This window comes from Vicia villosa, linkage group LG3, assembly GCF_029867415.1.
Source record: "Vicia villosa cultivar HV-30 ecotype Madison, WI linkage group LG3, Vvil1.0, whole genome shotgun sequence".
Classification (NCBI taxonomy): domain Eukaryota; kingdom Viridiplantae; phylum Streptophyta; class Magnoliopsida; order Fabales; family Fabaceae; genus Vicia; species Vicia villosa.
In genome coordinates, this window is record NC_081182.1 from 33,660,047 (window position 1) to 33,683,970 (window position 23,924).

Below are 23,924 nucleotides of genomic sequence, written 5' to 3' on the forward strand. Positions count from 1 at the left end.
GTGATGAAAAAATAAGATTATGTTTTACTAAATCTTTTATATACGGGGACATGAAGTTACTGATCAAAATATTAATTATTAACGGGAAATGAAGTTACTGGTCAAAATATTTGTTAAGGTATACGGGGTCAGGAAGTTATTGATCAAACTAATATTCCTACACGACACTTTGAAGTTATTGATCAAAATATTAATTATTAACGGGACATGAAGTTACTGATCAAAATATTTTTTTATTAATTATACATTTAATTATTATTTTTTCATGGATAATCAAATATTTTTCTATTAAAAAATATTAATATGAAACAAATGCGCGTCACGTACCAGAACCCGTGCGAACGCACGGGTTTGTTACTAGTAATATAAAAAAGTTTTATACCGACAATAAATTACAACCGTTAATTTATTTAAAATATTTGACTTTAATTTAAATTTTATTAAAATAGTTGATTTGAATAGTTATGATGTAACAGTATATACTAATTAATCTTTATTATAAATAATTAACATGACATTCAATTTAAGGATGAGTATGCACCCAACTATCGATGAGTACAAACCCTAAAAAACGCAAGTTCAAATCAACAAACTCAGTCACAACTCTCCAGGTATTTCATATTTCACTGTTCTATTTTCTTTTTATGGTGTTAATCTGCTGCTATCATTGCAGAAGTATTTTCTTCTTTTTCCTTGTTGTAGCGGGAATCCGTTACAAAACAATGATTCCGTTTTTTTGGTTTTAGGGTTTAGGTATTTATCAGAATATCTGATTCAGAGGATGATATAATGATTCAACCTGAGACAAAGAAAGTTAAACTCAACGATACTGAACTTATAGACAAGATCAGCGATTTACCGGATTGCATTATACTTCACATACTTTCACTTTTGAATACCAAAGATGCAGTTCAAACTTGCATTCTTTCGGTAAGATGGAAGGATCTATGGAAACGTCTTCCTGCACTTATATTCCGTAGATCAGGCTTTTCAACTAAAAGCAGATTCACCAAATTTGTGTCTAAGGTTTTATCTCTTCATGATTCCTCATCAGCACTGCAGTATGTGGATTTCGATAATGATGGGTGCTTGGGGCCTCATCTAATCGAGATGGTTGTGAATTATGCTATTTCACACAATGTCCAGCAATTAGGGCTCTGTGTGAATTGTAACATTGCACAAATTCCTCTTGCATTATTTTCATCTCAGACTTTAACACATCTTAGGCTTTCTATTTACTATCAAGACATTGACATTGCACAATTTTCTCTCAATTTGCCAGCATTAACCCATCTTAAGCTTATACTTTCACTTTACCCTTCTGGAGACGAAATATTGTTTCCAAAATCTTTCAATTTACCTTCATTGACAAACTTGCATTTGGAGGATTTTGCTTTTTGCCCAGGCGAGAATGGACGCGCCGAACCATTTTCAGTCTTTAAAAGGTTGAATAGTTTGCTGCTTTACGGTTTCGCTTTGAGGGATACACTAACCCTTTGCATATCAAGTGCAACCCTTGTCAACTTGACTACGAAAAATTACTCCGATGATTATTCTGAAATTGAGCTTTTAACTCCAAATCTTGTTACCTTTGCTTTTTATGGTAGACCATGTCAGAAAGTCTTTGGAAGTGATCTCTCTAATGTTAAGCATGTAGATATTGATGTACCAGTTTTTTTATTGGATATCAAGCCTTTCTTACTACTTAGCTGGTTGTTAAATTTTGATAATATAAAATCATTGACAGTCAGTACAAGTGCTCTTCAGGTAATGTTTTGAGTCTTCATTGTTACTCTTTTCTTGAGATATTTTTTTCTAATGATTTCACGATAATCAATTGACTGGCATAAGACTGATTTACTCTCCCTCATTGCTTAGGCTCTCTCCTACGATTCTAATTTATTGAAGATCAAGCACGCTTCCTTTGGTAATTTGAAGTCTTTGAAAGTGAAAAAGAAACCATGTGTTTATTGGTTGAAACGGAAACTGTTAGAGGCGAAGTTAGTGAACAAGGAACCAGATGGAATAGTGGACTTCTTGATTCAAAATTCTCCATCAGCTGAAGTTGAAATTATTGATTGCTCATGATGAAAAACAAAGTCAACTTCTTAAGAGAGATTGTTATCATTGGATTTGTTTTGCTTGAAGTAAGCAGTGAATGGTGAGTATAGTATGTCAAACTGTTTACTGCAGCAAGCTAGTTTTATCACTTCTGCAATCGATACCGCTTTTTGCGTATACTTTCTGCATTCTGAGTATGCTGTATTTGTAATGACATAAGACTATAATTGGCAATTTTCTTTCTCTTTTAATCTTCACTTGTGAATGCTCAATTATGTGTAGTGAACCGAAGAATATAAAGTACTTTAACACACTATTCATTCATCTTAGCATCATAATAGAAAAACATGATAAATGAAAGTCTCAAAAGACAACTCAAGCAACTCAGTAGAAGGTACTACAATGTCCTACCAAAAACATACCTTTCTGTATCTAACATCCGATGTAGCCAATGTTTTTCTGGTCACAGTAACATAGAAAAATGCAAATGCCTACTCAATTTCTAACGTTGCATTTAGATGAGTTAATTAGAGTTTTTAAAATTTTTGTAATTTTAGATAATTCAAATGCTTTAATTGAATTTTCTTTATTTTAAAAATTATTTTGTTTGGTTAAAGTATTAAAGTTGTTCATGGGCAAAAAAAATTAGGTTTTAAAATTTTTATGTCAAATATAAATGATTAATTTGTAAATTTTAGGTCAATTTGGAAATTTTAAAAGATATGGCGATCAACTTGTAAAATTTAAATGATTTATAATAACCAATTTAATATTTATATTGTATAGAATAAAAGAAATACATCAAATTTCTTTATTTTTATGTCATTTAAAATTTTTTAAATTTAACTTTGATTAAATATTTTATAAATATTTATCATTTTAATAGTTCTTATTTTTTGAACAAACAATAAATTTTGGCTAAGATATTCTAATTGTTCTTAAAATTTATTTTTCTTCATTCACTTTGAAGAATCTTATTATTTTAGGTGTTTAAACAAAGTGGTAATAATCACTATAAACTCAAACAATTGTAACATCACAAATTTGATCCTAAATTATGTTAGTATCCCAAATTGAGTCTCTTAGGGAGGTGGTGGTCAGTGCCCTTGATTTGAGAGTTGAGGATGGTGTTATCTCGGCGAATGAGTTGGAGGTGAGGAGTAAGGCTCCCTTGGATCTTTGGGTTGTTCTTCAGACCAAATATTCCCATACTTTTCAGAGGTCTAGAGTAAAGTGGCTCAAGGAGGGTGATGTCAATACTGATTTCTTTCATGTCTCTGTTAAGAGTAGGAGTAGAAGGAATGATATCCTAGCTCTCGAGGTTGGGGATGAATAGGTTGAAGGGGTCTCTGAGATCCGCCAAGTTGTGGTTGACCTCTTTCTAGTCACTTTAGAGAACCCTATGATGACCATCCCCCGTTAGATGGGGTCTCCTTCTGTTCTTTCTCAGAGGAGGACAATGCCAGTCTTACTGTGGCATTTCTTCTAACTGAGATTGATCGAGCGGTTTTGTTTTGTGTCGTAATAAGAATCCTAGCCCCGAGGATTTCAATTTTTCCTTCTTCAAGAGGTTCTGGCCCTTCCTCCTGGAGGATGTAGGGGTGATGTTTGACCAGTTTCATCAGTTTGCAACTCTACCCCATAACTTTTCCTCCTTCTTTGTTACCCTGATTCCAAATATTGACTCCCCTTCTCATTTAGAGGATTCTAGACCTATTTATTTGGTTGGATCTCTGTATAAGATCCTCACTAAGGTCTTGGTCTATAGGCTCTTTGAAGTTATGTATAAGATTATTTCCTCTAACTAGTATGCCTTCTTAAAGGTAGACTCTTAGTGGACGGGGTGGTTGCTATAAATGAGCTTGTGGATCTTACTAAGAGGAGTAAAAAATGTTGTCTCACCGGTTGATTTTGAAAAATTCTATGACTCTTAGATTGTCCTTTTATAATTATATGCTCTTCAAATTTAGGTTTAGTGATAAGTGGATGAGCTGGATTAAGGCCTGTGTATTTTATGGCAATCTTGCAGTCTTGGTTAATGGTTCTTCGACCCAAGAGATCAGTATCCAAAACGGGTTGAAGTAAGGAGATCCCCCAACCCCCTTCCTTTTTCTTTTGGTAGTCGAAGTCCTTAGTGGTCTGATTTCTAAGGCTGTAGAGTTACATCTTTTTTAGGGTTTAGAGTGGGTTCCTCGGACTTGGTCGTCTCCCATCTTCAGTATGTGATGACACTATCATTTTTGCAAATGCTACTATAGATAATATCTAGACCATCAAGACTATTCTTCGTGGGTTTGAGCAATCCTCAGGCTTACGTAAGAATTTTGCCAATAGCCCATTTATAAGGGTGCATTTTGATTAAGCTTTCTTAGACTTTTCTTTTGACTTTCTCCAATGTAGGCAGAAGTCCCTTCCTTTTAAATATCTTGGGCTCTTAGTCGAAGTCAACCCCCATTTAACTTGTACGTGGGAACCTCTAGTTAATCTTTTATCTAGAAGGCTTCTCTCGTGGTAGCATGGGTATCTTCAACCAGAGTATATGAAGACAGCCATTCTTCATATAGTTGTAGTTGGAGATATTTAACTATCAAAGTGTCCAATTTTTGACCCTTGAAGTGATGGGATGACATGCTATGTTGTGAATAAATGCAGGGACTCTTTAACCAATGGATTGAGTCTGATCAAATAAGGAAGAGCTAACATCAACCAATGGATTGATAGAGGTAAATGACACATTATCATCAACAAATAAGTTGATTTCAGAAATAACTAACACCAACTAATATATTGATGAAAGTCGACAAAATGGATGGACCAACCAACTTTAACCAAGGGATTTGTGAAGGTTGACGAAAAACTGCTCTCAACAAATGGGTTGCTTTGAGTTAAATGGAAAATAAATGACAAACTTCAACCAATGGGTTGGCAAGGGTCGACAAGAAGATAAATGGTAAATTTCAACCAAAGGGCTAAAAAAAAGTGAAAGACTATCTTCAACCAATAGGTTGATTCAAATTGACAAGAAAGTTAATGATTGATTTCAACTAATGGGTTGACAAAAGTTAACATGACAATAAACAACCAGCTTCAATTAATGGATTGACGAGGGTTAGCAAGAAGAGAATGATTGCAATGGATTTGTTAGGGAATACTACGGACTTCCATGATTGGTCACTAAATCCATGCATGCTTTGTGATGATGCATGAAATGTTTTTGTTTTTGTTTTAGAGTGTATTAATATGCATGAGATGATGCATGAATGATCAATGCATGTAATGAGTACCTGAGTCCAATGGATATTGGGCTTTTTGGGTACATATGGCGGTCAGGACTTGGTTTTCAATGGAAAAGGCTGAGCAAGATTAAGCTTTTTATTGTATATGCTTATGGGAAGATGCCTCATGAATGAAATGCATGATTTGATGCTAAGGCGGTGCATGATTAATGAATGCATGAAAATATGATTGAGGGTAAATGATTTGAATGTTTCAATAAGTGCCCCTGTGATGGGTCACAAATGATAAAAAAAAAATGAAAAGGGTTCTGAGCCATGAGGCTTTTGTTACTGGGAAATGGTCCTCTGGTAGGATGTTACGCAAGCATGATTTATCGACATTCATTTTGAGATCGGTAATCGCTGATATATGAAATGGTCTTAGCAACTTGAAGATATTGAGAGGTCTTGGCCTTCATCTTGCCCCAAATTTCTAATTCCTTGAAGAAACTTGCATCAACAGGAGTTAGAAACAACTAATAACCTTCAAATGACATGCCCCAGTGCTTGGAACTTTGACGTGGATTGCACCTGGCTAACTGATCTTTGAGGTGGCTTGCCCATGTTGGACTGGATTTTGAAGTGATGTGACCTTGATGGTACCAGTTTTAGGCTTTCCAAAATTATTTCCATTGTTGGAATTTCCTTGATGTCAAAGTTTCTAGAATCAATACCAAAACTAGAACTCTGATGCCAATTAAAGGTAAAGAAACATAAGAAAGAGGGGGTTTGAATTAGGTTTCAAGATTAAAAACTTTTTCTTCAACCAAGACAAACGAACAAAGAACAAGAAATAAAAATAATTGACACAATAGTTTTATCATGGTTCACTGTTAATAGGGGTGGAAATAGGTCAGGTTGATAATAGGGGCCTACAGGCTAGCCTATATAGGCTCAGGTCAGGCTACAAATTATTTTTAATTAGAAAAGGCTTAGGCTTTTTTATAAGCCTATTTAGTTAAAAGGCTAGGCCTCAGGCCTTAAAAAAGTCTTTTAAGTCTATCAAGCCGGCCTATTTAAATAAATATGAATACTTTTTTTATTGTCATTATGTTATGTTTTGTACTTTGAATTAAAATACATTAATAAAACTTAGTTATCTTGAAGAACTTGTAAAAATAAGATGAAAACACATGATGAACATCATTCTCATACGTTCTTTTAGTTAGTTAGTCTATTTAAACATATTTTAATTGCTTAATTACATATTTCTAAAACAAATAGGATTTTATGTAGGCTAACAAGCTAACCAGGTCTTCGGAAAGGCCAGACTCAGGCCTAAAAAATAAGCCTACGACAGGCTACAGGCCAGGCTTAAGCTTCAGTTTTTTGACAGGCCAGACTTAGGCTTGACAAAGTCTAGCTTGGCCCAGCCTATTTTCACCCAAAACTGTTAACAAAACTACCTCCAGTCCACTCACCAAGTTGATTTTGCCTTCTCACAAGGACTTAATCCACTATAACCAAATTGATTACACACAAAGAGCTACTATCAGTGTCTTCTTGAGAATCCAGACTATATCCTAGTCTCTAAAGGAACAAGATCAACTCATAAGTTGAAATACAAAGGTATGTTTACAAAGATGCTTCTTAATAAACATATTACACAAATGAAATACAATGAATAACACAAAAGTGTTAAGAGCAAGTATATGAACAAAAGTTCCTTGCTTTGCAGCTTTTCTCACAAAAATGAAATATAAAGAGATTGTGCGACATTCACATGAGAGTTATATTGAAGGTTCTTATCAAAGGTTCTTCTTTTTCATTCTTGCAAGTCTTCTTTATATAGGCATGAAAATATCCGTTGAAGGTTGAAGATGAAATTGCACATTTCATAGTTGTATTCTTGCATAACGGTTAGTGAGAGTGTGATCGGTCACTAATTCTACTTATTTTCCATCAACTATTTGGCAAATATCTGTCATTCTGATAACATTGTGGTTTTTTTAATCATTTTGTTTAAGTTATTTAATCTTTCGCAAATTTGTCTATGTACGGTTTTTAGTTGAATTTTATATCAAGCATATGCTATTGATATCTTAGTTTGGTAGTTGTTTGTGATTTCAAATGTAAGTGAAAAGCTTCAAAAGAAGTAGCACAAAGGCGGAAAATGTATGAAGCCTCAGGCGGAAAAATATGAAGAAAAAATGAAGAATACACACGTTGGGAGAAGACGACACGGGCGCGCGTGTCACACGTCACGGCCTATGTCAAATTTACTGAAGAAAGCGAGAATTAGAGTGAGGAGGCAGAAGCTGACACGGAGGCATGTGTCACACAACACGGCAGTGTCAGCTGATACACTCAGTTTTTTGGATTTTTGAGTTTTCTAATTTTCTGACTCATTAAGGGTATTTTGGACATCTTGCATCACTGAGGAATGACCTATCACTATTTAGACCTAATTTTTGGAAAGCATTGGCATCTTGGATCATATTGGAGAGTTTAACAAAAAGAAGGAGAGCGGATAATGGTTTCAGAGAACGGAGATCTTCAAGAGCAATCGCAATTGAAGATCAAAGAATTTCATAATTTTTGTAATGTCTATAATTCCTTTTGTTTTTTCTTTGAATATTATGAGTAGCTAAACCCCCAATGCTAGGGGGTGTCCCTGAATTGCTATTATGATGAACCTTATTTCCATTATTTTACGTTATTGAAGTTCTTATGAGTTTACTTTATTGTGCAAAAATTTGATTCCTTTTCTATCAGACAAATAGTGATTGATTTACGGTTGAGATTTAGGTCGGACAAACTAACTCAATGCATTTTGCACAATAATACTACGGTGAAATCACTTAGGCAGGGGCGGAGCCAAGGCCCAGCTAGCCCGGGCAGGCGCCCGAGCTCAACCCCTATTTTCTTTGCACTCCTCCCAATTTAATAGTTGGTTTTTAGACAAAATCAAGGGCAAAATTAGAGGCAAAATTAATAAAAAATAGGGAGTAAAAATTAAAACAGATGAATAATCAACGGTGTAAAGTTTTTGCCCAAGCTGTCTAAAATTCCTGGCTCCGCCACTGCACTTAGGAATGAGGATTTAACCGTAGTAACCGTTTAATTCTTGGTAAAAATATTTATATTGCTTGATGTTAACTTTAATGCCTGATGAATTAAGATTAAAGATAAACACCAAAGATTTTCGATTAAGGAATTATGGAAAACAATTCTTGAGATTCAGTAGCGAACTATTCTAACAATATTTCATAAAATATGGATTAAAAGTTGTTACAAGGCAATTCAAACACTTAGCCCTTGCATGCTTTCTCATATATTATATACCTTTATTTTCCGCTTTGATTTAATTCTTTATAATTTATTCATTATATTTCTCAACAAACAACAGAACCCCCATGATATTTTGTTCAATTGAATAATTATATACTCCTTTTGTCCCAAAATAAATGTCACATTTGGTAGAAAAAAAAGTCTCAAAATACTTGTCACTTTACATTACCAATGCAATTTTATATTTAATCTTCCAATTGTACCCTCTAATAAATACTCTTAATTTATTGTTTTCTCACTTAATATTAATGTTATTTCAAATACACCAATAGTTAATCAGGATAATTTGGTAAAGTCACAATTCTCTCTCTTTCATTTATTACTGTTTCTTAATCTGTGTAAAGTGAGCCATTGCGACAAATAATTTGGGACGGAGGGAGTAACTTATATTTCCTACGTAGTCCTCAAGATTGATACTCGGGATTAATCCCTATTATTACTACATCGGTGAAAATAGTACACTTACTAATTTTCCAATCAGAGTGGTAGACAAAATTGGACCATAGTAGAACCCTTGTACCATAAAATCAGTGTAGTCGAAGGAATATTTGACCTTGCACCATGTACTCTTCACTCATGTAAAACCTTTTTGATGTTATCTTCAAAGGCTTCAGAATGCATGTTGATGAAGCATGTTTAGAAGTATCAAAAGCTTAAATAGAGTCTTCATAACCTTGTCTTCAAAACTTGTTCCAAATGTAAGAGCTTAAAAATCTTCAGAAGCTCCTTTATTAGAGTCAGAGTCAAAAGTCAATTGATGAGCATTCTATCAGAAGCATTGTCGAAGAGCATTCAAGAACTTGACTTTTCTTTGTAAACCTCACTTTGTTATCTCTTCAGAGTCAAAGTGTGTTGATTCCAGAAACTAATGACATCACACACCATTCTATCAGAGTCAGAACCTGTTAACAAAAGCTACACACTAAACAAAAATTATTCGGGTACAAAATTATTCTCTAAGAAACAATGTATTATCATCATCAAAATTAAAGGCCAGATGCAGAACCAAATGTTGTTCTTACAATAAGGTGGGCGGTGAAAACTTCAGACAAGTCAGACCAAGAGTTTATACTTCCATTCATACGAGACATGTACCAGGCCACAACTAATTCATTTAGAGTTAGTGCAAAGAGCTTACACTCCATGACCCTATCAACATGATAGTAGTGCAGACAGTCGTCTTTATGTTTGACATGTTCATATGGATCGTTGGTCTCGTTGTAGCTTTAAAGCTTTGTTGACTTCTCCAATTACTTAGGGGTTCTGATGTCTAGGATGCGGATAGACAAGGGATTTTTCTTCCATGTCTGGATGAGAGCATCATCCTTATATCTTTCCTTCCTTATAGGGTGGCGAACCTCAAGAGGAGTATGACTACCTCTTCCTTCTTCGGAGTTATGGGAAGGAGTATGGTGTTTGTGTCTTCGGTGACTTGGTAACTTATGGATCCTTTTTGGATCTCTTCTTTGTTCATAATAGAGTTTTTATGTGAATTCTCGTATTGTACAATTTTGTTCTTCGGACTAACATTATGTAAAAAAAATTAATCAAAGTCACCCTCTACACTAAGGCCTATGAGTTCTAGTGCTGGACCATTTTGTAGACAATGTTTATAAGGTATTTGTCTCATTGCAAGCCAAGACTATTCAACAAGAGTTGAAATCCATGAAGGATTTCTTGCCCGAATATTGTTGGTGGTGGTGGAGGTTTGAATGAAGGTTCTCCTATGTGAAACTATTGTGCAAATCCGAGGAATATATGAGGTTGAAACGCTTTTTATTCTTCACTAGGTTAGACAAAATATTGTGTTAGGAGAACATATGAAGCAACGATCAGGACTTGATTGCCCGTCTCTTGAGAAATAGGTGGAGGATTCTTGGCATCTTTAGCGACAACGTTAGTTTGTCATTGGACGGCAGAGCGAGTAGATTTGGAAGCCGTCGTTGTTGATCGATTTGATGGGGGATTTGAAGGAGGAAAGTTTGAATCTGACTTTGGCATAAGTGGTCACAAAATGAAGATTTGCGCTTCGACCGAAGGAGATTTGGATATCTATTGGAGGATATTCATTTAAATCGAGAGAAGTTAGACCATGGAGAATCGTAGGAATCAAAATCTGCTTCTCACAAACGACGATAATATTTCATGGTAAACTTAGAGTTGATTGCAAAGGATGAATTCACATTATGTTGCGATGGTTCGGAGCTTCTGATGGCATGTAGATGGGCTTACCTGCAAGATTAATACTTCAACCCATAAGTTAGTACAAGAATGAAAATGGATTTTGAGTGAGAAAAGATTTTAATACAAATGATTTGACACACTTTCTTCTATAAATATGATTAGCAATTGAACATGTGTGGCAATGCGTGAGATGTGGTTAATCGTTAGATTGATTTTGGTGACTGTAAACGTTACGTGAGACGTTACATATTTATTCGGAGAAAATAGTCCACCTCTTTAACGCCAAACACTTCTTCGAATTATTACTGAACCTTTATTTCTTGGGTCTTGTGGAAAAATATGTATGTAAAATTCTTAAACAATTCTTTCAATTTAAAAATAAAATTCCACCTTTTAAAATTTTAATTATTTAAAACATTTGTTAGCGTGGCTTCATAATGCTATGTTTTTATAGTTACTTCTTCATCTTGAACCATACAATAGTAACATGATGAGAGGATTTCAAACTCGCAATCCACCATTGTACAATGATATGACACTCATTTTCACTTCTCTTGAATAAAATATAAAAAGGTTAAACTATCATCATAATCTTGGTACTATATATGAGAAAATTTCTCATGAGTAAAGTCAATTATCGTTTCCTTATAATCAAAAGCCGTGTTGGTTTTTGTAGCCAGTACCAACCTACACCTAAGCAGACAATTTACTTCTAACTTGTAAATTGGTTAACTTATTAATTCCATTCCATAGAATCTCTCAACACACATATAAGACATTTTACACCAAAACAGAAAAAAGTAATACACTGAGTACACTTTTTGATCAGAAAACTGGCCCCACCTCCACCGTCTGATTCCCGAATCGGAAACCATGAGAATAATCCGTATTGACAACCCTCCAAACGAGGCCCACTCTCACGTGACAATCACTAAACCGGTTCGAACCGGTTTTGAGATTCGTGATTCGAACCGGAATATTTCAAACGAGGAATGGAGAATGAACTTATCACTCTTTCCAACAACCAAATTCCTTCAACCTCGATGGTCTTAATATTAATTAATATTAACTAATTAATGAATTAGTTAATTACTTATACCCTCTTTTATTTACATTTACCGCGCTATTCTTTCTCTCTCTGAAACGTTATTTTTGATCCAACAACCGAAGAAAACAATATACACACTCGCAAGAATCAAACCATGAGAATTGCGTTTTGCTTCGTCTTTTTCAATTTTCAGTAGCATCTTCAGTTTACTTGCAAACGCGAACAACAACTACAATTCTAGCTCAGCGGAATCGAATTTCGTTGTTAATCTAACTGTTACGGTATTTGGCATCTTTGTAACCGTCCAATCAAGTAAAGGTTTGTGAGGTGGTTGCTTCGCTGTGAGGTTTGCTTCCGTGTGCGGTGGTGATGTAGCGGATTAGGTTTTTTTGTTGGTTATGCTGGATGTGTGAAGGGGTGAGATAAATGCGTGTCACCGGGGATTTAGGGTTTTCGAACCTAGTCCTTGTGGTGGTTTGTGTGGTTTTGCCTGTGATTGGTTTTGTGATTCACCGGAAATGGCAGGTTGCGGTGGCTAGGAATGAGGAGATCAAGAGGCTTTTGATTTTGGCTGCTGAGGAGACTGAGAGGGTTGAGAGAGAGGCGTTGTATGTGTCTGCTCCGGTGGTTTTGGCTACTGCTAACAATTATCAATGTGCTCTCTGTTATTTTCCGGCCACTGCAAGATGTGCTAAGTGCAAATCTGTCCGTTACTGGTGCGTTCTTCTAGTTGTTTGAATTTGATCTCTTTTTGGTTGCACGGATTCTGTTTTTTGGTTTTGTTTTCTTATGATTTTGTGCAGTATTTTTCTTGTTTACGGTTGGGAATATTGATTTTGATGTTGTTAATTGACGTGTATCTCTTATTTGGATTTGTGTTTGTTTATCATAGCCACATTCATAATCTTTAGGTTATTTTGCATTATAGGAGTTGTTTAATCATAGCAACCCAGTTTTGTATGTAAGTTAAAGTATAGATGGGCATGATGGCTGTTCCATTCTCATGACTAATTCTTGTAGCTTAGTAGAAATAAATGTTATGCTGCTACTTTTATAGGTGAGTGAAATTGTGGATGACTGAAGATGTTTATGATTTGGAAGAGAGGAAAGAATGGTTCTTATAATTTTGCTTCTCAATGTTCATACTAAATGTTTGTGACCTCTTTTACACACTATGCTGAAGGATTGAGAGGACTGTGACTGATTTGTAATAATGGGTTTTGAATGCATTATATTTCCCTAACATATGTTTGTTAGAGCGATTTCATGAAAATAGTATATCTCTCTCATTTGACCGGTTTCATGTTTTTCAGTTCTACTCATTGCCAAACCGTTCATTGGCGTCAAGGTCATAGATTTGAATGTCTTCCTCCCAGCAAAACACATCAGAGCGATGGGGGAATAAGTGGTATTGACAAGAGGGAAGTGGAGCAAGATTACTCTGTTATCCATGAGGAGAAATCTGAAAAAAGAGGTACAGAGTGTAAAATACCATTTGAAGGTACCATCTTTTCTCCCAAGGTTTCATTTGGAAAGGATGATAATATTAGCGCTGAGTTCCTTGCAGAGGAAAGTTTAGCAGATACTAATTCTGAATTATCTAGTAACTCATTTTCTGGATTTTCGGCTTCCCCGAGTTCTAGTGATTCATCGGATGATTCCTCTGTCTGTGAGAGTATTGTCTCAAGTGAGCATGACCGATCAGAGGGACCTATTTCTTTTGTTCCCACCCTTGACATGACTGATAAAACCACAAGCAATAGCAATGGGGATGCAGCAATGTCTTCTTCTCCAAAGTTTGCTAGTTTGCTTGATTCAGTTGGTGGTTCTTCTACAGTTCATAAATTAAATCATATCACACCTGGTTCTAGTAAAGAAGCGAGGGAGCTTGTGTCAAATGGTGCTTCAGGCTCAAGCGTGTGGAAGGGTGTGAAGATTGAGCCTTCTGGATTCTGGGATAAAGCTATTGATTCAGGAGGGATTAGAGATCACACTAGTAATAAAACTTATCCATCCCATTCTGATGAATCCACTTGTGGAAAGGCTGATTCTGGATTGTCATTCCGCTTTCAATTTGGCACCGTGCCTCCTTTGCATGTACGAGATACTGAGGCTAAGGAATCTTTGCCTGATGACACTCTTCCAAACTTTTTTAGGAAGAATATGCCACATTCAGGATCAGCATCATCTGAAAACAACAACATGAATTCTTTAAAGGCAGGGAACCCCTCATTCACCGATGGTGGAGATCCCAATTTTATTAGCAAAAGTCGCAGTGGTTCTGCATCTGATCAATTAGAATCTAAAGACAGCTCTGAGACACCTCTACATTCCTTTTCTTCTCAATCCCCCAGCATTGGCAAAGATCCAGGTTCTGCAGATACTAGGAGCATCCATAACTTGCAACCATCTGGCTCCGTGGCATCAAATCATGTTGTGGACAACCATGGCTGCACCTCTAAGTCCACCGATGTTATGTGCAAGGCACACGAGCTTGCTGATTCTAAATTAGCTTCTACAAATGAAAGACATTCACAACCAAGTACAAAACATAGGAATAATGACATTGAATATGGAACTGTCACTTCTTCTCATGTTAGCTATTCTGTTAATTCTAAGAGTGGCTTGAAAACATCTGTTTTAAAAGTCGTTGATCAGATTAGAGGATCAAATTTGTCAAAGCACACTCCTTTAGCCCTTGGGGGGGATATTGCTGGAAAATGCAATAACAAGGTTCTTCCAAAACAAATCTTAGTGCATTAATTTTTTATTTTTTTTGGTCTTTGGGGACCTTTACCATACACTTACAACTGCTGCAGGGTCTTTTTCCATATGAATCATTTGTCAAGCTTTATAACTCTAACAAGGTGGAGTTGTGCCCGTTCGGTCTTATAAATTGTGGAAACAGGTAAATTTAACTTAATGATAAACATGTCAGGGGGAAACTGGAGCAGACTTGTTTATGGATTTATAGATTTAGAATATAATAAGTTGTATAAAATAATCTTTGCTTGCCAATAAGGATAATTTATTTTTTGCCATGTTATTAAATGATCTATGAAAATGATTAGGTTTTTGAATTTGTTCTGGAATCGATTTCTCTTTTATTGTTCTGTATATTTATTTTTGGACTTTTCTAACTTTGTAACTTTTTTTGCAGTTGTTATGCTAATGCTGTACTTCAGTGCCTAGCTTTTACTCCACCCTTAACTGCTTATTTTTTTCAAGGACTACATTCTAAATCATGTATGTGTGAATGGTAGTTTCCATCATGGAATCATTACATGCCCTATAACTTGAGTACTATCTTTTGTAACTTGAACAGTTTCCCTCGGGTAAATATCTCCTTTGTAAATTTCAGGTGCAAATAAAAAGTGGTGCTTCACGTGTGAATTTGAAACTTTGATTTTGAAGTCAAAGGACACAAAATCCCCACTATCTCCAATGAGCATACTTTCTCAATTACAGAGTATTGGGAGTCAGCTTGGTAATGGCAAAGAAGAAGATGCACATGAATTTATAAGGTGCTTTTTTACACTTTTTTAGCTGCCAAAATCAAATTATTGTTTTATAATTCATTTTAAGCTAATTGTGTGACATACTTGGCAGACATGCTATTGACACAATGCAATCTGTTTGCCTTATGGAAGCTGGGGTTAATGCATCGGGTTCATTGGAAGAGGACACTACTTTAATTGGTCAAACATTTGGAGGATACCTTCGTTCAAAGGTATTTTTGTATTTCTATTTGGTAAATTAATAGACAAACTATCTGCTATGATTTTCTATATGCCCCAATATTTACGACATACATTTGTTGGCTTGTTTTTGAAATAGGTAATTCAATTATCATTTTAGTTGATGCATTATAACATTCATTGATTAGAGATAACAAGGAAAGTGAACATTCAGCTCATATTTGGCAGATAAAATGCATGAAATGTGGTGGGAAGTCTGTGCGCCAGGAAAGGATGATGGATCTAACTGTTGAGATAGAAGGGGAGATATCAACACTTGCGGAGGCCCTTCGACGTTTCACAAGCACTGAGACTTTGGATGGAGAAAATAAGTACCACTGTGTCAGGTTGGTTGATGTTTGGGAGGCCCTTTAAAGCTTTCAATCTTAACATATGATAGGAACTCAGATTTCTTAAAGAAAATATAGAAACTAGTTATTTCCAATGTAGGTTTATGTGATCTCTCAAACAGAAACAATCCAAGACCAGAAAATGAAAAAAAGTCCTCGACTCTGAATATGCCAGCATGTTTATACCTTCCCCCAACTAACTGATTCTTCTATCCGTTTCTGATTTGTTATTAATGTTACCCCCAGTCTCTCCCTTTTCTTTCTTTCACACGCTTGCAGCTTACCATTCAACCTAAAATTTGCCCATGCTAAAGGTCTATTATGGTGTCTCACTATAGGATTTCACACATTTGAGGTAATGTTCATGACTAGGTTTCTTTATGGTCACACTAGTGGTTTGATCGCATCACTTTGAATTGAGTATGTAAAACTAATCCTGCTTTCTATTAATAACTACATCAACTGTACGAAGGACATTGCTAAACTGGCTCTTAAATTGCAAAGTAAGAGAACTGGAATGACTTGTGCATGCCCTTCCTTTGTTGAGCCTGTACAAATCCTTTATTTTAAGATACATGTCATCATGAAGGAACTATCTTTAGTGTTCAGTTAAGTTAAATTGGAAGTTGAAACATAATGGCTATGTATTGATTAACTTTTTCCTCTATCCAAGTCATTGTTTAATGCATTGTTCTACTATTTTATTTTATCTTGATTGTTCATACTTCACAGAAGCATCACATGATGCTACTATAACAAGTTTACACCCACAAAAAGTGGAATTATCTTTCTCCCTTTGATGATTGACCGCTTAACAATCTGTCAAATCAATTATGCAAAGTTATCTTATTGTGCTCTCCAAATTGTGCCCCCGGCTTTTCACAAAATTTAGGGTTCTAACATCAGCCAAAAGAAGTACATGTTATTATTTCTGCTCTCTATGGTGTGATTATTTGTCTCTGTTATGTTATTTGAATTTTGTAACTGATGTTAGAATATTTTTTCAAGTACCAGTACTCATTATTTTCCATATTATTAATCAATCAACCATTTCCCTTTTAAGATGTAAATCTTATGAGAAGGCCAAGAAGAAGCTGACAGTTTCAGAGGCACCTAATATTCTTACAGTTGCATTAAAGAGATTTCAGGTATTTTGCAAGTTAAATTTAGACATAATGTTATTATCTACATTTTTTGCAGGCTGTATATGCAGAGTTTACCTTATTTATTACATTTGTGTCGCAGTCTGGAAAATTCGGGAAGCTCAACAAGCCTATTCAATTTCCTGAAATACTTGATCTAGCGCCTTTCATGAGTGGGTCTAGTGATAAGACACCTGTATACAGATTGTATGGTGTGGTTGTTCATTTGGATATTATGAATGCTTCTTTTTCAGGGCACTATGTGTGCTACTTGAAGAATATCCAAAACAAGTGGTTCAAGGTTGACGACAGTGTGGTAAGTCCCTCTGTTTCTTTTTGTTCGCACATCTTTGAAAATATTTCTTATGGTTTCCAAATGTACTTCTCGATTTAAATTTTTCGTACTTAGTAGCCCACGTCCATGGTCTTTGTAAGTTCATAAGCTAAATGCATAGCCAAAATTTATTGTCAGCGCGGATTACAACATGATAGCTTCACTTTTGAAAGAATTCCCTCAGGTGTGTGTCTCAGTGACATTAATATTATTGGTTAAAGCATTTCCTATGTATGTATGTCTTGCAGGTGACAGCTGTTGAAGTAGAGAGAGTCTTAACAAAAGGAGCATATATGCTTTTTTATGCAAGGTAACTCGGCTATTTTGTGCGTGTGTATGTGGGGTCAGGATTTATATATGAAAAACAGTACCAAAGATCTATTATGGCTAAATTCGATTTAACCAGCTAATGACAAATAACAAATTGGACTGCATAATAAAAGATAATAATCGGACCAAAAACATAGTAGGTTCGAGGGCTGACTGTTTGAACCACCAGTTCTTGAAAGATTCAGGGTGGCTTGAATCAAGGTTCCTTTTAATTATATTATCATTTGCCAGCTTCTCTGACCAGTTGAATTATCTTGTAGGTGCTCTCCAAGGGCCCCTAAATTAATTAGGAACATGATACTATCCCAAGATTCAAAAAGCAAGGTCAATGGAAAGTCTCCTACAACGAAAGCAAGATCTGCATCGTCAAATTCTGGTGCAGCTGAACCCATCAGTAGTTCAGTTTCTTCAGACAGCTCACCCACCTTGGAGTCTTTCTATTCAAGGTTTCACCACCTGAAAAAGGTTTTAGAAGAAGACTCATCAAGTGATAGTTCATCCCTTTTCAGCAGCAGTAATTCTGATGAACTTTCTTGCAGTACTGATAGTACCCGTGATTCAACTAGCATGGACGACTTCTCCGACTATCTTTTTGGTGATTCAGGGCATGGATGGAGTAGCCCGTGGAGGAATTCTGATTCCGACTCGTCCTCATCCTCTCCCTTGAATTACAGACATTCACCCCTATCTGACATGGGCAAGTATGATTCAGTGTCTCCAGATACAACTAGCTTGCGAATTCCCACATGTTCAAGTGTGAATTCTGATACAATTTTACAGAATAAAAAGTTAGATAGTAGTAGCATTAGCGGCAATAGGAGTAGTAGGGATGGTGACTCGTCTCTGAAAGTAGGATCTAACCATTCAAATGATAAGAACTCTGGTGTATCGAGTAGAAAGTCAAGGAAAAGAACGGATTGAAAATTTTATCAATAGGAAGCTCCGGTTCAAATAATGAAGGGGATATGATACTGCTAAGCCTAATAATAATGCATTCGTGGAGGTGGCGTTCTATTAACATCCTAATTACCCACACCATTTTGCCAATAACTTTATTAGATGTAGACATGTAGATATACATTGTAGATCACCGTAACTATTTTTTTAGTTATAATAAAATAAGTTTTTATGAATTACATCATTTAATGATTTGTTTTTCTCAATTTTCTTTTATCCAACTGGTGAATTCTCCATAAAGCGAGCATTCGAGGACTTCAACTGGTGTGAATTGTCTATGTAGAAGCGTATGATGAGTACAAGAGATATCTTGGTACAACAAAAGATTGTTGTGTTTGTCTGGTAAAAGAATTCCCCCTTCAAAATCTTTCTTGGTTTGGAGGCTTTTACCAAGCAAAGTCCCAACTGATGATCAGTTAAAAAAGTTAAAAATGAGAGGCTTTTCTATTCCTTTGAGATGCATCTTGTGTAAAATTAATGAAGAAACATTTTCTTATTTGTTCATTGACTGTAGTTATGCTTCCAACCTTTGGTTTTGATTGGCTTATGTTTTGAAGATCCATATTTGCATTAAACATTGACTGTATTTGTTCTTTCAGTCTGCTACATCCGCGTACCCACTTCTGAAGCCGCCAAGCTATTTGTGGTTGGTTTACTCGATTACGAATGGTGTTTACTTTTTATCATATTTGGGCATATGTGTTGGTCTCCTCGAGAGAAAATACTCATCACCATCCATGGCATGCGACCAACTGAGTTATTTATCTACCCGCTTAGTGATGAATGTCTGCCCTCATATAATTTTTATTGAGAATTCGATATATTTTGATTTAATTTGAACTTAAAGTATCTAGGTTTTGAGAGGAAATTAAAGAGAAATGAAGAAACAAGAGAAAGAATGAAAAATAAAAAAATTGTGAAGAATAAGCACAAAGCTATTGGAAACTTCGTGTTCAATTTCAAACCATGAATGGAAAAGAAATCATCTCATCACACCATGACATAAAGATATTGTGACACAATGCGAAGGTCGCCAGCACATCGTTACACGACAAAAAGACCTCATCCAGTCCAAATTCGGGCACATTAAAAAGACAATTAGATAACTTTTGACGAGGTTGGAACATTCTTGTACGAATTCAGAAGCCTTTTTGACGGAGAAGGAAGATATTGGAACTCAAGAACGAAGGGTTTTCGTCATCGGAAGACAAATTTCTTACCGAAAATTCATTTTCATATGTTATTTCTTTTACTCTATTGTATGAATTATGATCCAATGAGTATCAAATTTTCTTTTCATTAGGTTTTAGGAGATGAACATATATTTGATTTGCTAGGACGTATGATTTGTTTATGTATTATTTGTTTAAATTGATATTGCAGTGCTTATTTGGTTACTCTTTTGTGCATTGCTTTGTAAGTGTCGACGAGCGCGTAAATTGAACCTAGGTTTGTAGCCTAGGAATTGATGACCCTAACCCTATACACTTGATCTAAGTAGTTGTTCGCCTAAGTAATCGATTTAGAAATAAACAATTCTAAGTTGAGGATTGTGAAATAACGTTCTGATTATGCTTAATTTAACTTTGAATTTACCTAAGGAATTAGGGAGTTATCGTATAAGTTAGTGAGTTATACACCAAAGGATTGTGTATAACAGTTGTGTTAGTTCGTCATAGTCATGTGAGATTAATTTAAAAGAAAATAAGCATAGTCCTCAACAGTGAGACTTACGGGATTCGAATAAAATCTGATCGCTTTTAAAATGATATTTTCTTATACCGTTTTACTTTTATTATTCATCAATTTTTTTTGCAAACCCTCAAATTTTACCTTTTAAAACACTTTTTAGTTGTTTTGTTAAAATACAATAATTCATGTGGAGATGAGTCATATTTATTATTTGAGATAACTTTTAGCACACTTTCTAAGAATCCATCACTCAGTATAAAATTTGAGATCCCTCGCACGTGTTTCACTTCATAAATGAAGTAGACGTCTAATAGTCTTCCGAAAGTGTCGGTGATAACTGGGGATCTTTTAAATTTATTCTCTCTCTCACTCACTCACCCTCGGTCTATAACAAGAATTATGACCAAAATTCTACTTAAGGCATGTTATAGTGGAGTTAATGATAGTCATTTGGTCTGCAAAAATAGTGAAGAGAGTCACATTTGTTCAAAGTTATATATTGAACGTGTTCATTACCTCGAAAAGGAGTCTGAATCGTATATTCACATATCTGGTTAGATTATCCTTAAGTTGAACAACTTAAGAGTCACTATTCGAAATTGATCTAACTTCTTCTTCACTCTAATCAAGGCCGAACATACTAACTCTCCTCAAACCTCCTTCTGCCACCTCCGAAGTGGTGAGGAGGTTTTCAAGTGTGGGTTTTTTTATTGCTTTCAAGTCAGCGTTGGTCACGAGTGGCTTTCCGTCGTTAATGTAACACAATACTTTAAGGTGCACTGGAGAAGACACATCATCTAGCTTTGCCATGAAGGATCTGCGAAGGATGTCACAAAAGGCACTTTTACACCAAACTGCCAAGAAGCTAAGGATTACCTTTCTCTCATTTTCTCTTTCTTCAAACAAGGCAAACTACTGATTCGTTGAAGGCCAAGAGATCTCCGCTAGTGCAAGGACTCATATCTGGTTGATGGAGTCCTAGTTGCTCAAGTGTGTCAACGTAGATAACTTTACACGAACTTCAGTTATCTATGAATGTTCCTGTTACTGTGCGACTCTCTACGGTGACCATTATACCAACAACAACTCCGAGTATGTTAGTGTAAATGACCTTCTTGTGATCTTGAGATCTTAGCACCGACATGTCTTTACTTCATGTTCTAGTGCTAATGGTTCCTTGCATGAGGTTCTCTGGTGGTGGGTCTTCGTTAAACATTGCTTTCGTGCGATTCACATGGATGACAGAAGATAGAGGTGGTGTAGGATTAAAGAATTCGATAGAGTTCTTCAATGTGACAGAGGAAGTTATCACATTCACCTTATAGTGGCTATGAAAGAAATCTGCCATTGGATCAAGAATAATCTTCTTCATGGAGTTTGATCATGAAATTTCACAGGAATTTGATGTCGATTCCTACAAATGGAGTCACTATTCCATATAGGAAACAAATTTTGTGTTGATTGATGATGTAGAATTCAGGAATCATGATGGTGACTCCAGTATGGCGGCGTTGGGTGGACCTACCAGGTTAACACTCCAACGTCTAAGTTAGTTATAGAGTCGAAGATCACAATAATGAATGTGGAGACTAGAAAATTGTACCCTGGGTCGTACATGTGGAGGCTATATATATTTGATCATCTCTATTAGCCGAGTTTTTATCCTGCCACCCCCAAAATTTGACTAGGCACCCCACTGGAGCATTACTATTATCGTTATGCCTATACTAAATAATTCCAGATTTTTAAAAGTATGTAAAATACTGAATTTTCAAAGGAATACCGAATGTTCTGCGTTTATGTGAAGAAATACCATATACTGTGGAAAAAACCCGAATATTTTGGGAATTTTTGAAGAAATTTTCAAAACGCATTTTTTTGAAGAAATACCAGATTTTTTTAACTGTTTTGTAATTTTTCCGGATTTTTGGAAAATGGAAGTAATTTATATTCGATAGGCAAAAGAAATTTAACGCAACCGGATTTTTCAAAATATTTTGTAGTTTTTCAAATTTTTTGAAAAATGTCGGAAAACTACAAAACATTTCGAAAAATTTGATAGTGTTATTATTTTTTTTTGCTTATTGAATATGGACTATCGGTTTTTTCAAAAATCCAAATAATTACTCGTAAAACAAAAACAAACATAACTTGGAAGTTTTATATTTGAATTTTAGTTATCTAACGATATTTATACTATGATTTGCAGACTGTAATTCAATTTTTTATTTCATTATTATGGAAAAAGAAAATTATACTTTACGTAAAATAATATTTGTAGAAAAAATCTCCTGCATTCATAGTGGACAACAATTTTACGGAAAAAAATTACGTAAATAATTAGGTTTAAAAAAAATTACTCAAAAAACCACATTTTGAAAAAATTTACTAAAATGTCTAGGTTTGGCAGCACATCCTGAAGTATGCGTCAAATCAAATGGCGCCAATGTTCAAAATTTAGGTGAATGCGCCATTTCAAATGGCGCCTATGTACAACCCAAATTAGGTTAGCTATTTGAAATGGAGTCTATGTACAAGTGTTTACACATAGGAGTCATTTGAAATGGCTCATGTGTGTTAGGGATTTTTTTGGAAAAAATACCTCATTCCCTTTCATTTCCACACAGTTTCCAGTTCTGTTCATTGATTTTCTCTCTGATTTTTCTCTTTGTCGTTAACCTTAATTATTAATATTTTTCATTTAATAAAGTAAAGTTCATTGCTTCAAAATATTTTACAAAGTTGTTACAAAATAATTGTCCTAGGGCATACAATTAAACATGCGTTGAGGTTGTTCCACGACTAGGACATTTGTTTTTATTGGCAAATGCTACACTTTCTTTCCATTTTGTCACGAACATCCACTTCGGTTCGAATACGAGTACTGTTGGGGCGACCCTTTTTCTTTCGTCGCATCATGTCATTATGCCAAACTACTTCCCCATCATACTCAGGCCAGTAATCCTCCTTCGCTACCATTGGAAATGCGACATTGTATACCTCGAGCAAGGTGTCAGTCTTGTAAATTGGAGATAGTAGTGACAATGCATCTCGATGCACATAAGCACATGCTGCTAGGACATGTGAGCAGGGCATACGAAATACTTGAAACTTTACACAGTCGCACCAATGCTCATCTAGTAGAACCCTATATTGTTGTCTCGGTAATCCTTCATTGTGATCAACTGTTTCTCTAACACTAAATGTGCGGTTGAATCGATCGAAAGTAGTAACATGATGACTGTTGGCCTTTGTTGTTTGTTCTTTCAAAAATTTCATGCAACTCTCGCTGAATAGTTGTCCTGATTCTCTAACAGCACTCCAGCTCTGACCTCATGTTGAGAATAGCGAAGCCATCCTAAAGTAGGTTGTTTCCACCAGTGCAGTAATAGGAAGATTTCGAATGCCTTAAAGACACCATTCATGGATACCACAAGATTTGTTGTCATGTGGCCCCATCGTACGCTGTTGTCATAAGTCCTAGTCCATTTCTCCCTTGCAAGGTTACCAATCCAGCTTCCAG

The 23,924-nt window shown here is 35.5% G+C and overlaps 2 protein-coding genes across 2 annotated transcripts; both read left to right on the plus strand.

Moving 5' to 3' along the window:
* The first annotated feature begins 535 nt into the window (after positions 1-535).
* LOC131655361 (F-box/FBD/LRR-repeat protein At1g78750-like) lies at positions 536-2,287 on the plus strand. Its single transcript, XM_058925243.1, has 3 exons — positions 536-611; positions 747-1,767; positions 1,879-2,287. Exons 2-3 carry the CDS (start codon positions 790-792, stop codon positions 2,086-2,088), a joined length of 1,188 nt encoding a protein of 395 aa, XP_058781226.1. The 5' UTR covers positions 536-611; positions 747-789; the 3' UTR covers positions 2,089-2,287.
* A 9,608-nt stretch (positions 2,288-11,895) lies between these two features.
* On the plus strand, positions 11,896-18,888 carry LOC131660920 (ubiquitin carboxyl-terminal hydrolase 17-like). The gene is made up of 11 exons (XM_058930277.1): positions 11,896-12,575; positions 13,173-14,592; positions 14,679-14,767; positions 15,020-15,105; positions 15,221-15,383; positions 15,469-15,589; positions 15,786-15,943; positions 17,010-17,094; positions 17,192-17,404; positions 17,671-17,732; positions 18,013-18,888. The coding sequence occupies exons 1-11, from the start codon at positions 12,286-12,288 to the stop codon at positions 18,671-18,673; spliced, it is 3,348 nt and encodes a 1,115-aa protein (XP_058786260.1). The 5' UTR covers positions 11,896-12,285; the 3' UTR covers positions 18,674-18,888.
* The last annotated feature ends 5,036 nt before the right edge of the window (positions 18,889-23,924 follow it).